General features: G+C 42.1%; 1 protein-coding gene across 1 annotated transcript in view; it reads right to left on the bottom strand.

The window, feature by feature from the left end:
• PKHD1 (PKHD1 ciliary IPT domain containing fibrocystin/polyductin) overlaps positions 1-16,749 on the bottom strand; it is a 237,982-nt gene that overhangs the window by 152,333 nt on the left and 68,900 nt on the right. Inside the window, exon 35 of the mRNA XM_030944782.1 lies at positions 6,901-7,051. Coding sequence (XP_030800642.1) covers positions 6,901-7,051 — 151 coding nt within the window. The remainder of the gene's footprint in view (positions 1-6,900; positions 7,052-16,749) is intronic.

Raw genomic sequence — 16,749 nt, forward strand, 5'->3', positions numbered from 1 at the left:
GATACTTTGTGAGAACATCAGAAGCACCATTCTTCTCAATTAACCCAGCAATTAGCCTCCACCTCTGCACAAACAGAAAAGAAATCTTTCTTTATCTGTCTTTACCAAAGGGGCGGAAAAAAGAGGAGGAAAAGAAAGAATAAAAACAACAAGGCAACTCCATATGTCCCACAGGAGGGGAGAAGCAGCCAGACCAAATAATAAAAAAAAAAAGAGAACTATTAAAGAAAACAAACCTAATAATAAGGTGGGAGGTTTAATCTGCTGAAAGAGTAATTAATTACAGGCCCATTGGTTTTGTGAGAAGAGATTTACCTCCTGAAGTCCCTGGGAAATAGTGGAGGACATGCTCAAAAGTAAAGGATCTGGAAAGGGAATGCATTAACAATTCTCTCTGTCAGGTGTCCTGGACTCACTCATGCAAAGCCACAGCCCAGGTATCCAAAATATTAACTATGAAAAGAGCCTGCAATATGCACTTCTGAAAAAAAAAAAGAAAAATTAAGAAGATTGGAAAGACTGGTGCAGGGAGTTTCTCCTTGCCTCTATGAAGAAGATTTACACTTTCAGTTTATATCCCTCCTCAAAAACTTCATTTTAAATAAAAAAATTAATTCTAAAACAGAAATTCTCATAATAAATAAAAGCAATGTTACTAACTTTCATCTAGGCTGTGATATAGGCTGTTTTAGAGATTTCCTGAAATTTGAGGGAAGCAAGGTCCCTATTCCAAAGTACACCTTTTGCATGGAGACATTTTTGAGGCCACACTTTGCATCCACTGTCAATATAAGATATTTTTCCTAATGAACAGCTCATTAGGGAGCTGGGATAAAAGTAACGTATTTATATTTAGTTCAATTTCAGCTATTCAGTTCCACTTCAAATTTGACTTAATTCTACTTCTTTATGTAAAGCTGAATAAGTGTTAAACCCAGCAAACTATGAGAAGTGTTGGATAACTCAAGATATTTTTTTTTAAATAATCAAGTGGTAGAAGAGTATCAATAAAATGGTCTTATATATCACTACTGTGTCATAACCTTCAACGAGGAAACTTCCTCTACATGGAAGGGGATTTGCAGATTGAAATCTCATCCCTTCACCTGGACTACCTCTTCCCATCACTGTGCAGGGGAGATCTGCTCTGGTTGCTCCATGACCAGGAATAATTCAGCCCCACAGCCTTCAGCTTGTTTTTACCAGCTCCTCTCACTTGCTGTTTCACATGACAAAGCCACAGAATTCCCCATGAGAATTCCCCAGGCTCAGGATCAGAAAGTTCTATTTCCTGGCCAGCATCCCTGAGTGGCAAACAGCAGGATGCCACTGGCAGAGCTGGAATAGCTTTGCGTGCTCCTGTATAACCACAAGGCTTTAGACTGCTGGCAGCCCCCTTACTGCTCATCCTTCTGCTCCAAGGATGTCCCTGGTAGGGCCTCCAAGCAGGAAAAAAAAACCCAAAGCAACTAAAATCTTGTTGCGTACAGAAACAAAAATACAAAGTTCATGAGCTTTGGAAAAGACAATGAATTATTTCATGGATCTGTCACCTGCACCCTGTTGACATGCTCACAGGACATTCCAATAAACCATGAAAGTTGTTTGCAGCTTGAACCATGGCTGAACAAGATGCAAAGGGGAATTTTGTTATATTGGCCCCATCCAAAAGGCTGCTCAAACCAAGAGTCCAAAATTCATCTTGCACCTCCCTCAAAATGTTCTTCCATGTTCATAGCACACAGGTACAGATCCCAGATTAGCTCTGAATTCAAATACCTGTGTATTTCCACCAGGACACCACTAACACATTCAAAAGTTAAGATTGTATTCCAGCTTTTTGTTGGATGGACGCCTCAATCCATCCCTGGGAGAGGAATCAGCAGCTGTTTCACTACTCTCAGACAGAATTCATTTCCCCAGCCTGACAAGCCTTTGTTTTTTTGGCTTGCTGTGCTCACAGCCATCTGTTCAGATGGCACATGATCCCTTGGAAACTGATCAGGCTCTTCCCTTAGAGCTCAGGAGACAAGTAAAAGGCAATTCCAACCAGCATCCCAGAAGATGCTGCCATAGATGTATCCCCTTCAAAGAAATCTTTCTATTTCTTCAGCTCTTAAGGGACCTCTGAGATACTTAACAACACCTGGATGGATTTGGAAGAGGAGAGGTGACTTGATGGGGAAGAGGTGCAGACACTCCAGGGTGTCTTCTAGCACGTCTGACATCATCTGGGATCTAATTGAGGAACTTCCAAGCGAGCCCTGTGAAGGCATCAGGTAACACCACCCACGGGGATGTGATGAAAACAAAGGTTCCTGGGCTGTCATTTCAAGTCCCCAAGTGACAGACATTCATCAGGTGCACATTTGGAAGTTCTTCCCTGTGAGGGTGGGGAGGCCCTGGCACAGGGTGCCCAGAGAAGCTGTGGCCGCTCCTGGATCTCTGGAAGTGTCCAAGGCCAGGCTGGATTTGGCTTGGAGCAGCCTGGGACAGTGGAAAGTGTCTCTGCCCATGGCAGAGGGTGGAATGAGATGAGATTTAGGGTCCATTCCAACCCAAACCCTCTTTCCATGACAGTGATTCGAAGAAAGAGATGGTGCTGCCCAGAGGTTCTGCTCAATCTCTGCCAGAGCTGTGTTCAGTTCCTTGGCCAGGATTAGCTTCCACACATCTGCTCACTGTGAAACGTCACGCAGGAGTCTCAAGAGCTGCTGAAGTTGCAGTAAATCAATTTAATTTTCAAGTGGGAGTCCTGGGAGTCCAATGTGCATCCCGTAAGCCCTTATGAAACAGGATGGCAAAAGAAACCTGCAGTCCACACCCGAACATGAACCAGGGTTTGCTCTGAAAAGACCCACACCTTAAACTGCTACGGATTCAGGGCCTTAAAACTCTTCCTCCAGGAATGCTCACATCTGTGAGTTGCACTCTGCCAGATAACACTAAATCCCTGCAGAAAAATATACTGAAAAATAAAGAACTGATGCCTTCCACAGTTTTTCACAAAACAGAGAGGATTCTAAAGCTCTGAGACTAATTATTGAAGGCTCGCCGTAACAATGTAGGAAAATATCACACAGTGGCAGAGAGAAATAGAGCTGACTTTTCTTCCTTTTAAATCTCAATTAAAAAATACATTGGATGAAATTTCCCATTAGCTGGTACTATTTGTACATCCCATGTTCTTTCTTTAATTAAAAAACATGCTTATTGCAATACTGCCAGAATCACTTTTATGGTATTTTAATTGTAATGTCTCTGCCTGATTAAAAAAAGAAAATATGAACTGGAAACTGCCTGCAAAAAAAAAAAAAAAAAAAAAAAAAAAAAAAAGGAAAAAAAAAATATCACAATGCTTATCCCAAATGGATTGATCAAAAAGGGCACAGAAAACACCATGACAGGAACATGTTCCAGCTGTGCCTACTGACAAGGGATTTAAACATTAGTTTAAGGACTAGTTGATGCCATAGAGAAGTAAACAGAGAAAAACACTTTTTCCTTCTTTCAGTGAATTAAAACCCAATCTTTCTCAGCAGTGACTGAAGCACAGTTTATTTGACAACTACTGAAGTCAGTGTATCAGTGAATATTTGATGTTTGTTGCTAATAGCATCAAAGAGGAGGAAAAGACAAGCAAAATCAATATCTGTGTTTTCCCCGCTCCCAGATTTACTCACAGGATCCATTCTGGCCAAAGTCTGATCAAAACGTGGATTACAAGAAGTTCAAAAATATTCAGAGAATCAGAGAATCAAAGAAAAACTGCATGTGGCACTCAGTGCTCTGGTCTAGTTGATGTGTTGTTATTTGGTCAAAGGTTGGACTCCATGATCTTGAAGGTCTTTTCCAACCTAAATGATTCTTTAAGAGAAAATGAGTCTTTTCCAGTACAAGGATCACAGCAATCATCTCTCTTATGCCTGCAAGAGTGGCTACCCTGAAATTGCCTTTGCAAAAGCAACTGCCCAGGTGGAGATCTTCAATTCCACTGGGATGTAACAGGGAGTGCCAAAATTCATCCCAAAATTCATCTCCAAGGGACTGAATGACCAGACAGCTTTTTTTTTTTTTGTCTCCAGACCTCCCTAGACCACTATAATTTCAGACAAAGGCAACAACACATGTCTGAGGTATCAACCCATCAAACACAAAGTTCCTCCAGTGTAAGCCCTGTGCAAAGGAAATGTCCATCTGTCCTGGGTTATCATAAATATTTCCATGCTTGTGATGCTGGGATTACAAAAAGAACTGCAATCTGCTGAACATACAGAATTATCTACAGTCTGTCTATCTTGTATCTCTTCCTCAATCAGTCTTGTCTGAGCCATTTCACAGCCTGACTATTAAACTTTCCACTCTCGATATCCACGTGTTCATGCTCTGCTTGTTGAGGAGGAGGGAGAAACTACTGAGCCCTCGTGGCAGTGAGCAGAACCAAGCTGCCTAATCCTATTTTTCTATTGTTTTGATCTCCAGATCTTCTGCCCAGACAGTCTGGGCATTCCCAGAACCTCTATATGTTTGGGGTTATATGTTAATACGGCCAAAGAAGGGTCAGTTTAAGGTTGCATGTGAAGCTGATGTTCTTGTTCTAACACTCTTTAAATAATTCCTGCAATGTTGAAATCATCAAAAGGAGACAACACAGGGCCAGTATTAAAAATCCTCATGGTGTCTTAAAAAAAGGGGAATTTCAAGAAATGGGCCTGTAAACATGTGTTGGGTTTGCTGGACACAGCACCAGAAAATGGGCAGTGTAGCAGCAGTGTATTCAGTAGTGTTAAATCACTTTTCCATCCACAAAACTTTGTATTTTCAGCTTCAGAGTGCACAGCCAGCCTGATGCTGAGTCATGAAAGCCAAAGGGAGCAGAGCTACAATTTAATCCCATTCTCCAGCTCCAGCTAAGAAAAGCTCTCCAGGTAAAACAGGAATGGGATGTTTCAATCGAAGCGCATATTGACACCTACCTTAGGGGTTAGGGGTTTACTGCCATGCCCATCTGGCACCTGGGGGAAGTGCTTGATTATTTCATGTGCTCATGGGGTTGGTAGTTGTGCTCTGAGGGATCACCTGTGGTTCAGTTTGAGATGGGTGTCTATAATTCCTAAGATGAACAGGTCTTTGTTGATGCGTGTTTCTATCAATACAGGAGCCTAAAACACTCCCCTGAGCTGGACAGCTTAAAAAAAGGAAAGATAAGGAAAGATAAATCTCAGCCTCATTTCAGAAGAGATCTCAGCGTGTCTTGATTCCAAATCTAACCAAGACTACACAGCCAGAGAACCTATGGTAGTGGCAGTGGATGATACAGGCAACTTCACAAAGCTCAGACAAAAAATTCCTGCAGGTTACAATTCTAAAATGTTTTATCCCTCTGTTTGGCATGTAACAATGGAAAAAATAATGGCATCTAGAATATTCTAATGCTGCTTTTCTAATTGAATTGACTTTATAAACTAGGCTTCTTGGAAAACACGATAAAGAAGAGGAATGATTTGAATGTCAGATGAGCCAAAGCCATAAAGATACTACTCCAGACTTCATTAAATTCAATCAGAGCTCCAGTAGCTTCATGAGGGCTGACTCATAGATCAAATGAGCCTTTGAATAGGTCCAAAGCTCAGAGAGTTTCTGCTCCACTATTTTGCCCCACTTCTTCAAAAAGTCAGTGACTGAGCCCCAAAGTTTTCATCCAGATTTGCAGCCAAAAGAAATCTGGTGTTCTGACCTGTCTCCTCTAAAGTATGGCATAATCACAATGAGGTTAAGAATAATCTTGAATCACAGATTTAGAGTTTTCACTGTGGAAAAGGATTGTACCAAAGTGTTTTGCCTTTTTTTAATCTTAAAATCTCAGTTGATTTTTAATTTTGCTTTTAAATGGGAGTGATGTCTGATGTAGCAATCATTGAAAACCTCTGAGCCTAGACTGAGCAAGTTCAATCAGTTTTGAAAATGTTCTCATGATAGGGATAAACCTGTAAACTTTTTATCACATTATCATTCAGATTTAAAATATAATTGTCAAATGCATGACTTTCACCATCATCTCAATGAAAAACTAGTACCTTTAGTATCATTTATTATAAAAGCAATTTTACCAGCAGTAATCCTGGTCTTTAAACATATCAAAACTCCTGCTTTCATTTTTGGAGCTCTGTTTCAGTAGAGGCTTGACTTTGAGCCAGCAATTTCACCAGCACAACTCATTCCCATAATACCAGGCACGTGTACAGCAGATTCCGCAACCAGCATCTAACTTCCAGGGGGGAAGATTTCTGGCATGGAATTACAAGTCCTTTAAATTCTTACTTTGACATGCACAGAGATATGTCTGTCTCATTCTTATTCTGGGTCTATGTACAGGTACATAAACCCAGCAAATCCAGGGTTTCCCATCATGACTGTGCTCAGTTATTTACTTTCTGCCCACCAGCTGGGCTCTAGGATTTGGGATTATTTACTGCATTTGATTATTTACTGCATTATTTACTGCAATTCTATAGTGTTGTGAAGGTGTTTGTGACACACCTGCCTCAAAGATGCCAAATAGAACAGAGTAGATTTTTGTTATCAGCAGTGCAATTATCACCAAACACTGCTCAGGACAGCAGCAATTTTGGTAGACTGGGGAAAGGAAAAAAAGGGAAAAAAGGCCTTTTTCCTTATATTGTCATTATACCTCAAGCAGCATAAACAATTCCTTCTGCACACAGAATATTTTAATTTTTGCCCTGTCCTCCATCACCACCCCCTTGCATCTGCTGACGGCAGGCTCAGCCTCACAATCATCTCCTCTAATGCTGGAGCTGGGGAATGGAAGGAGAGACCAGGGCCATGAAAAACCCCATCCCTGGAGGAAGAAGAGCACTAAACCCCCCTCCTGCAGACCTTTGAGTTGCAGCAGGTTAAGGACACTCGTGGTGGTCCCCAAGAGCAGGGTCCGGCCGCCTTCTATCGTGACATTATCGCCATCTCGCGGCTGGTGGCCAGCAGGCCAGCTGGAGTCCTCGTCCCACCGGCCACACAACTGCAGGGCAAGCTGCGAAGAGAAACATGCAGAGAAGTTCAAAGCTCTCCCTCTGCCATCTTTCAAAAAGCGGGTTTGCTTTTTGAGAACAACGGAGGAGATGCCAAAAGCCGCGTCCAGCGGTTTGTACAAGATGATTTCTAGAGGGACCCCGTGAAAGGGAAAGGAATAGATGGATGTTGGCACTGGAGAGGTGTTTGACCTTCAGGAATGCCTGTCACAATTTGGGGGTTGCCCCTTGTTTCATTCTGGTCTGGGGAAGAAGGGATTTGCACCAGAACCTACCACAGGTTTCCTGGTGTGTGTCTCTCTCTGCCTCCTGAGAAGCAGAACTGCACTCTTGCTTCCTGGCAATGCCATAAAATAGCCTGAAGAGCTTGGAATTAAAACATCCTGCTGGATGGGCAGTATTTTGCTTTAGAGGGGTTTTTTTTCCTAAAGGCTTTCCTGCCGCTCATCCTCATTTACACAGACATTCCTCCTCTCAAATACCTTTTTAGCTTTGCTTATCTGGTGTTATTATTGCCTCTGTTTTGAGGGTGAGCACAGCAGTTCCAAATAAAGCCCTGAATAACTTGAAAACAGCTAACAGACTGACTCATGAGCAATGGTAAAGTGATTCCTGAGTTTAAAGGTTCCTCCTCATCTCTAAACTTCAAGCATGTACTTTGCAGTGAAGGTTTTGTAGAATCACAGAGTTATTTGAGTTGAAAAGACCTGAAAAGTCATTTGCTTCCAGTCCCCCTGCCATGGACAGTGACACCTCCCACCTGACCAGGTTGTTTAAGGCCCCAGTGGTGAATTTCTTGAAGAAGGTGTGAATATTTTTGCCTGGACACCTGTGAACAAGTGTGGACACAGACATCCAAAACATATTATTCGGTCTCATATGTGAAACAGCAAGAATGTCCTCAACTCATCTGAGGCAGTGGTGGGGGGAAACCAGACATGGAAATATTTGTGGTCTTCACTGGGCTGTGCTAATCCAAAACAGCAGTGGAAAGAATAACCTCAAGACAAAAGCAAAGCAGAGTTACTCCATTTTCAAATGGAGCCCATCGAGTGCATTAAAGCTTTTGCTCGGGAGCTGCAGTGGAGGTGGATCAATAATGGGGATGTTATGATCGTTATTCTCTTTTACTGCGCTGTTTTCAGGTTTAGTTTCATGTGCCTGATGGTTTATAGAATATTTCCCACAGTGCTGTCCCTGAGCAACCTGGCCCAGTGGAAGGTGTCCCTGCCCATGGATCATCAGATGAGCTTTAAGGTCTTTCTAACCCAAACCACTCTAATTATTTAAACGATTATAAATTATTTGAATTATTTTCACCAGGGAATGAGTGATGGTTCCCAGGCTAAATGATACAACTGGTTGATACCCACCCTGGCTGGATGCTGGGATTTTCTACAATCTATTCTAAGATTTCTCTACAAAGGAAATTGATTCAGTTCAGAGTGAAGCCTGGAACTGCATTAACACACAAGGCAGTAAAAATTCTTGGGAGTTAAAACTCTGGTGTCAGAGGGAGTGAACCACTTCATCATTACCAAAGTAAAATTTTTGCATAGTTGCAAAGTGTAGTAGGACAAGTTAAATTTTCATTACTTTACATAGTTCAGAGATTTAGGACAAATTTCCAGCTGAAAGGATAGATGCCTTTACCCATTATCTTTCCAGAGAGGCTGTGAATTACTCTTCATTGACAATGCTATGAAACAGATTGCATAAAATATACAACAGATCCACTGAAAAACAGCTAATTAAACTTGTTTTTTATCTCAGAGGAGGGGACAGTTCATAGAAAGGTGTGTACACTGCTTATCAAGCCAGCTGTAGCATAAAATGACAAATCCATAAACTCCTGTCTGGCACAAATGCTGCCAATGCTATCAGCATGACACTGGAGGAGGCAGCTGGGAAAGGGTGGGATCCACAGGAACATTTGGTTGAGAAGGTTTGCTGAGTGCCTTTAAGTCACTCTGACCCTCTGAAATCACTCAGAACCTTCCAACTAACTCTCGTGGGCAAGCAAGCTGTAAGGAATGTACCAGACCTTCTTGCTAGCACCACTTGCTAGCACTTAGTGAGCTGTTGATAGAAGCCCTGCAAGAGTTAAGAATAAACTCCTCTTCTGAATTAGACATTTTTTTTTTCTTTTAAGATGGCAACTAGGGATTTCTAACTAGAAGACACTCTAGTTCTTCATTTAAGCTTCTGTCTACCTAACATCAATGTTTGAGCTTGATTGGTTCCTGCTGTCTCCTCTTAGAGGACTCAATATCTGTTCAGTTCTCCCAACACCATCTGGCACAAAAATCTCAGTGTTCGTACCTGACAGTGGAATTACAGAATCCCAGAATGGTTTGGAGTGGAAAGGACTTAAAAGATCACCTTGTTCCACCCCTTTGCCATGGACAGGGACAGCTTCCACTATCCCACATTGCTCCAAGCCCATCTAACCTGGCCTTGGACACTTCCAGGGATGGGGCAACCACAGCTTCTCTGGGCAACCTGTCCCAGGGTCTCCCCATCCTCACAGAGGGAGAAAATGGGTTAATTAAGGCCATAAAATTCTCTATTTTTCCACCCAGTCCATACCTAAAAGTTTGCAGTGAGAAGATGCCTGGCTAAGTCCACTGTCATGTGCACCTGTGTGTCTTTCAAGTTATTTCTGTCTTGTAAAATCAATATTTTTAAAATATTGTAAAATCACTTTTTCTTCTTTATAAATAAAATTAAACAGATGAACATCAGCTAAATAACACAAGACCAAGAGCTGTTAATAATCACTTGTACTATCCTTGCATTACCACAGAGAGAATAAATCCAAAGAATCTGTTTTCAGGAGGAGAAAAGTGGGTTTGTTCAAGGAACATACTTTAAATTACCAGAGCACAGAGGGGGGTTAGAGGGAAGGCAGCTCTGTCGGGATTGAGAAAAGACATCAAACAATTTTGTTTGGTGACTCTTCTCTTGCAGTTGTGCACCTTTCCCTAAGATGAAAGAGCACCTCCTTAAGACCTTGGAGAGAAGAGGGCGTGTTCTAATGCAAGTTTAGTGAAACAGACACCTGCCCTGAACCACCAGTACATTTTCCTCAACTTTGTGAATCCCATGTGATTATCCTTCCTGATTTCTGGGAGAAAAGCACAGCGCAATCTCCAGCTGCAACAGAATTCTTAACATCCTTTACAGAAGGGTGGTGGTGTTTATCTCCAGCTCCACTTAAGCAGCCCGTGGTAAAATAACATCAACTAATACACAAATTAAGTGCACATCTCTCATTAAACAGGGCTGGTGACAGAGTCACAACTTCCCTCTCACTATTTTTTTTTTTAAGACAAGTAAAACGCTTTCCTTTTCTATTTTTTCCTCTGCCTGGTACCCTGTATTTGACCTCTGGTGTTTAATTGAAATACTTCTCAGCCTAAAGAGCAGCAGCAGCTGCAGGTGCCAGGGTTGTGGCTGAATGCCCACCCCACATGGGCTTGGTGAATGAACCAGAAGGAACCTGCAGAGCCAAGGAAAATTGTGTGTCAGCCGCTGGTGCTGGGCATTTCCCTCCTGTGCTTTTTCCAGCTTCAGGAAAATGGCAGGGAGCTGGAAAATCAGGATGGGAGAAAGAGGAGCTGGCATAAAACAAACCCTGAGCTGTGAAGCTGGAGCTGGCTGGCAGCAGCTGCTGCAGTGGGGTGGCAGCTCCACACTCTGGCTTCAGTGTGCACCGGAGCTGGAAAGATGATTTGGAGGAAACAGAGCTTATGAGGCCACAACATCTCTGCAGCCATCTGTGTCACTGTCAGAGCTCACATGTGAACGTGGCCAATTTCAACGAGGTTTAACAGGAGAAGCAAGACAACAAAGATGCTGCAATCCTGCAGGGTTTGTGACAATCTGTACATAAACTGGGACACGAGTCTCTTCTGGCTGTATGTTTTATACAATGTAGTGAGTTAAATAAACAATTATAACCTGAACTGAACAGGTAAAATCATCCCCCAAACTGTTGCAGGATGTGCCCTCACATCACACATCTATAGAAAACCCACTCTGGCAACATTTCACATTTTGAATCCAGCACAGCAGATGGCATTAACCCAGCAGGGAGCCAAACCTGCAAAATATGGGCAGAAAGCTCCTGTGGGTGGGAAATCACCAGCATTGGGAATCCCTAAGAAACCCCAGTTGTTCTTCCTGGGGCACCAAAGAACAGAAGGATCTGGGAAGGGATCTGACCTGAAAATTCAGTGAATAGAGTCCTGCAAGGGCTTTCCAGCTCTGACACTCATTTGGAGTGTGTCATGCACACAGGAAATTTTATTTTCTAGGGAAAGTTTTACCCAGAGGCAATTTGGGCACTGGAACAGGTTCCCCAGATCAGAGCCCCAAGCTGGATGGAGTTCAGAACATTTGGACAAAGCTCTCAGGCACATGATGGGATTTCTGGAGTGTCCTGTGAGGGCCAGGAGTTGTACTCAATGATCCTTGCAGGTCCTTTCGAACTCAAAATATTCTGGGATTCCATGCACAACTCATATCAAGACCAAACCTTGTGTACCAGGCCCATAGCTTGTTATAACACAGGTTAATTTTTCCTTCCCAATCATATCTTCAAAATAATTAATGAATTATATAAAAGTAAAATAACATTTTTGTAGCATAAGCTAAAAAACACACAATCTCTTTGCAATTCAGCACCTTAACCCCCTTTCCTGCCTACTGCACCCTCTTTTTTCATTTTCCAGGCAGATTTCTTTCCATTTTATGTTTTTTAGCTGCTGCTGTTGTCAGCCAGGCTGGGGTTGCCTTTCTGTCAGCCTTTGGGGACACATCTCAGGATCAGTTTGTCAGCTTGTGACTGCCAGGGCTCAGAAACAGCAGCAGTGACTGCAACAACTGAACAAATAACAGTGAAAAACTTAAATTCCCACCCAGGCTGGTAAAAAATTCACAAACGGGAAGGATACCAAAATGCAAGGTTTGGGCTTTTAAAGTGTTGAGAAACTCCTGTTTAGATACAGAATAGATCATTTGATCATACTTTGGGATAACTTTATAATTTCTTTAGTTAAGTGGGGTTTGTTTAGAGTAAACTCCCAAAAAAGGACTACAGTAACAATTACAGGCACAAAGATAAGAGCTTTCATCCTCTCATCAGAAAATTAACTTTAAACTAAAACCAAGAAGCAGGGATGTAGTTAAACACAGATCCTGCTTCCTGCTGTGCTCACTATTCTCCCTTCTTCCCTAGATTTTAAGGAGAAATTCTTTACTGTGTGGCCCTGGCACAGGTTATCCAGAGGATCTGTGGCTGCTCCATCCCTGGAATTGTCCAAAGCAAGGCTGGACTGCACTTGGAGCAATCAGGGATAGTGGAAAGTGTCCCTGCCCATGACAGGGGTTTTGAAATAATATGTCCTTTGATGTCACTCCCAGCCCAAACCATTACATGATTCCAGGTGTGGGTTCCACCTGTGACATGGCCAGAAGGAGAAACCTGAAAGCAGGAGGGTTTTCCCACCAACTCCAGCCCCAGCAGGAAGTTTTATCCTTTCCCCCAGCCCCAGCTGATGGGACACAAAGCACAGTGTGGCTCCTACAGTCTTTAGCAAGACGAAGTTTCCCCTGTCCCAGTGAGCGCATCCACGAATGAACAAAAGTTTTGGAATGCTGCCCACACATCAGAGATTGACACCCAGGAGAGCAGCCTGGTGCTGACAGATTGCCATTTAACCAGCAAGTACAGAGAGCAAGTGTTCCTGTCCTCAGTCAGCACGGAGAGACAAGGTTAACATTCCCAGTGATGGAGTGCAGCGCACATTTCCCCACGCCACACACCCAGGACTCCACACCACATCTGAAAACACTTTAATTTCAGTGATGGATGCAGGGGAGCTCACTTTCCAGGCTGTGAACTCTTAACAGCTCCTCAGTTTAATACATCAGGAAAAGATTTACACCCCCTCACCCAACTCCCATCCACCTGAAGGAAAGAAAAACGTATATTTGGAGGAGACAAAAGAGAAGGGGAGCTATTTTATTATACTAGATGTCTTTTACAAGGGAAGTATTTTCAGCCATCTGCTCTAATTATTCCTCCTGTATTGGCCACCATCTTCATGCAACAACAGAAATAATTATCTCCTCAAGGGCAGAAAAAAAATATTTACAGAAACAAACAAAAGTTGATTATCTTTAGCTCCTAGGGAAAAAAAGAAACAAGCTACTTCTTAATGAAGGAGCAATTAGGAAGGTGGGTAGAACATCTATAATTAAACCAGACAAATTGGTGCAGGCTCCTCCCTCCTACACATACTTGAAAGGGATGCAAATGCAAGTTATTTGCTACAGTCAGTAGAATTAACAAGCAAAATGCTGCCCAGTGCCCAAAGAAGCTGAACCTGTCTCTTGGCATCATCCCTGCCTCTCCTGCCTGTCACACCTCTAACCCTTTGCCAAATTAACTGGAAAATACTCACCGCAACTGTAAAGCTGTGGAATTTCAATTGGCATGGGGAGGTCTTCCTCTGCATAACAGCATCCCCAAGACAATTTCAGGGTTCTCATTCATCCTGTTCTTTAAGAACAGCCTCCTGCCTGCACTTCACCACTCAGTGTAAAAGTGTTTTTTCTATATAAACCAAAACCAGAGGAGTTTTGCAATTGTCTTTTCATTCCCTGTAGTGTATCAGAATTTTACTCACTGAGAGAATGTAGGCATATAGACAGTTTTGTGGGAAAGATGGAATGAAGCCATCCCAGAGAGAGCAGAAAATATACTGTGCAAAAACAAGTATAAAGCTAAAAAAAATATTCTCTGTACTGAGAGCAAAGCCTCATTTTATAGACAAATATATGGATTTTTACTTCCAAAAACTTAGTAGAATTTAAGTGTCAGTGCTATGAAATCAATAAATGGCCAGACTGAAGCTGGTCAAGGAACAGGCTGATCAGGGGAGTGGTGGGATCATCATCTCTGGAAGTTCAGAAGTTATGTTCAGAAAACACATAAATGTGGCACTTGGGGACACGGCTTGGTGGTGGCCCTGGCAGTGCTGGGGGAATGGTTGGACCTGATGATTTTGAAGATCTTTTCGAATATAATTTATTCTATTCCAACGTAAATTATTCTATGATTTTTAAGGCTGGATTTCCCAAGGCTTCTCCAAGTAGTCTCAGGACAGAAGGTACCACCTGATGCTCATTACAGGTGCAAGCACCAACCAGGAAAGAGCTGCAAACCAGCAAACTGGGAACACTTCTTTAGGCAAGCCTTGCCCTGCCCATTCCAAAAGGGCAAATTTTCAAACCAAAAAAAAAAAAAAAAGGAAACAAACCGGAGATTAAGAATTACCAGATTACCAGTATTTGTAGTGTTTCTCTTGCACATCCATCTAACAATTCCAGAGAAGATGCTTTCAAATATTTAAGTTGCCTGTACTGAGTTTCTTAGGAAATCAGAGTGCCCAAGGAGCCTAGTGGATCCTACAATGTGCTCAGCAACACAATAAGGGACTTTTATTCATGTGCACATCACTACAGTGCTCCAAATTTGCCATTGATTGAGAGATTTCCCAGCTGGATGTGAGGGAGAAGAAAGTAAGAGAGAGAGGAGAACCCCTGGAAAAGTTTGGAATGGAAAATCTACTTCCATCCTCCCAGTGAAAGCACAACGTTCACCTTTATCATTTTCATTTCATAGAATCATGGAATATCCAGAGTTGGAAAGGTCCCACAAGGATCATTGAGTCCAGCTCCTGGCCCTGCTAAGGACACCCCAAAAATCCCATCCATCAGTAACCTGAGCAGACACTGGTAACCAAACTGGGCAACAAAGGTAGAGAGAAAATGGGACCATCTTCTTCTAGTTTCTGAAATAAATGCTTCCAAAAATGGCAGAAATTGTTGTGCTCAAATCACAAATCACAAATGAAGTAGCCTTAGACACATTAAAAAAACAAATACAAACAAACAAAAAAACAAATCAAAACAAACAAAAAAACCCACACACACAAAAAAAAGGAGAAAGCAAGATATCTAGAGAACTATACACTGTGAAAAAATTAATCATTTATGCCAAAAGACAATATTATCCCCAAGAAGCCTGGAAGGAACTGTAGCTATGAATAAACCAAGCATGGAAATGAGCAGAATGCTTCTGAATACACCTGCATGGAGACACTGGAACAGGTTTCCAGAGACAAGCTCAGTTTTCCCTTACGAATTAGCATTCTTGACATGACTGCCTGGGAGAGGCAAGCCTGGAACACAACCCAACAAACCATTTCCAAGGCCACAAGCTGATATTTTTATCACTGTCTGCATCATCTGCTGCTGTGTAACTTTGCTTTACCCTCTACTCCAGGTTAAAATGCAGGTGGGATTATCCCACCAGGTTCCTCTTTAATTACTCCGAAAGCATTGATACAGCAAGGGTCAGGGCTGGGTTCATGGCTGGATATGTGCTGCACTATCCAATACCCTTATTTTTAACTGAGACTGCTTGTACCCTGAATTAAAAAGAAAGGATTATTTTTCCCTTTTTCTTATTTCTTTTAATTTTAGCTGTCCTGCAGAAATCTTTCTGACTTCTGCTGAATTGCACAGGCACAAGAAGGGAAGAACCTGGCTGGGCATGTTCTCTATGGGACTGATGAATGACTCTAGTCTCTCCCAAACTATTAGAGGATAAATTTGTTTACACACAAAAAATTGACCTGGGCTGGTGAGGTGGGACTAGAACCAGGAAACTGGCACGTCCCAGAGGTAAAAATGCATTTGCAGCCAAGAGCATTAGTAACTCAAGACCATAAACAAGCCACAGCATCATTAATTACTCAGACAGGGGCAGCCGCAGAAGCAGTGAGAAGACCCAAAAGCCAACTGTAAATAGTTCATCGAGCTGATTAGCTCAGGAAAAAAATGAGTGGGCAGTTTTGGAGGTCAGAGGCCATGGCACAAGTCAGTCTCAAGCCAGTTTGCAACTGGACAATGGCATGAGAAACAGCTTAATTCCTGTTTAAAAAACGAAAAAAAAAAATCCCAAACAAAACCAGCAAAGCCACTTAAAAAACAACCACAAAAAAAAAAAAAAAAGGTTTATTCAGCAGGGGAGTAATCACTGCAATTTTGAAGCACAGAAGGTAAGGCTCCTTGCTCCAGAAGTATTTAATTAAGGACACGGAGGATTAGTTAAATCTAATGGTGCTTTTATAGGGAGGATACTGAAAAGACATCACCGTTGTCAGGGGGCATATCCCAGGTGTAGATGAGCCATCTTTGCATACACAGGCAACAAATTCACCCAAATTCAATGTAAAACACCAAATAATGCAGGGATATGAACACTACTAACTCCATAATTAAACTCCAGAATTAAACTCCACTCCATAATTAAACAAATCATGAGAACTCTGGGAAGGTCCCTGTCTCTTTACCACACTCATATGAGAACAAAGTGCTGTTCTTAGGTCTCTCAGGGTCATGGTGGGAGGATGAGCCTAAAATCAGAAATCTCAATTTCAGATATTAAAGAAAATGCCCTGGGAAGCAGAGGAACTCTCTTGGAGCACATGAAGAGCCTTGTTTCACAGAATGTGTATTTTCTTGTAACTCCTTTTTAATTCACAAGAATCTTCACAATGTTCATTTACAGCATGATATTCAGAGACTAATTATTTATTATAGAGGAAACTATCCTAGTGCAGAG

The sequence above is a fragment of the Camarhynchus parvulus genome, chromosome 3 (assembly GCF_901933205.1).
Source record: "Camarhynchus parvulus chromosome 3, STF_HiC, whole genome shotgun sequence".
In the NCBI taxonomy this organism is placed as follows: Eukaryota; Metazoa; Chordata; class Aves; order Passeriformes; family Thraupidae; genus Camarhynchus; species Camarhynchus parvulus.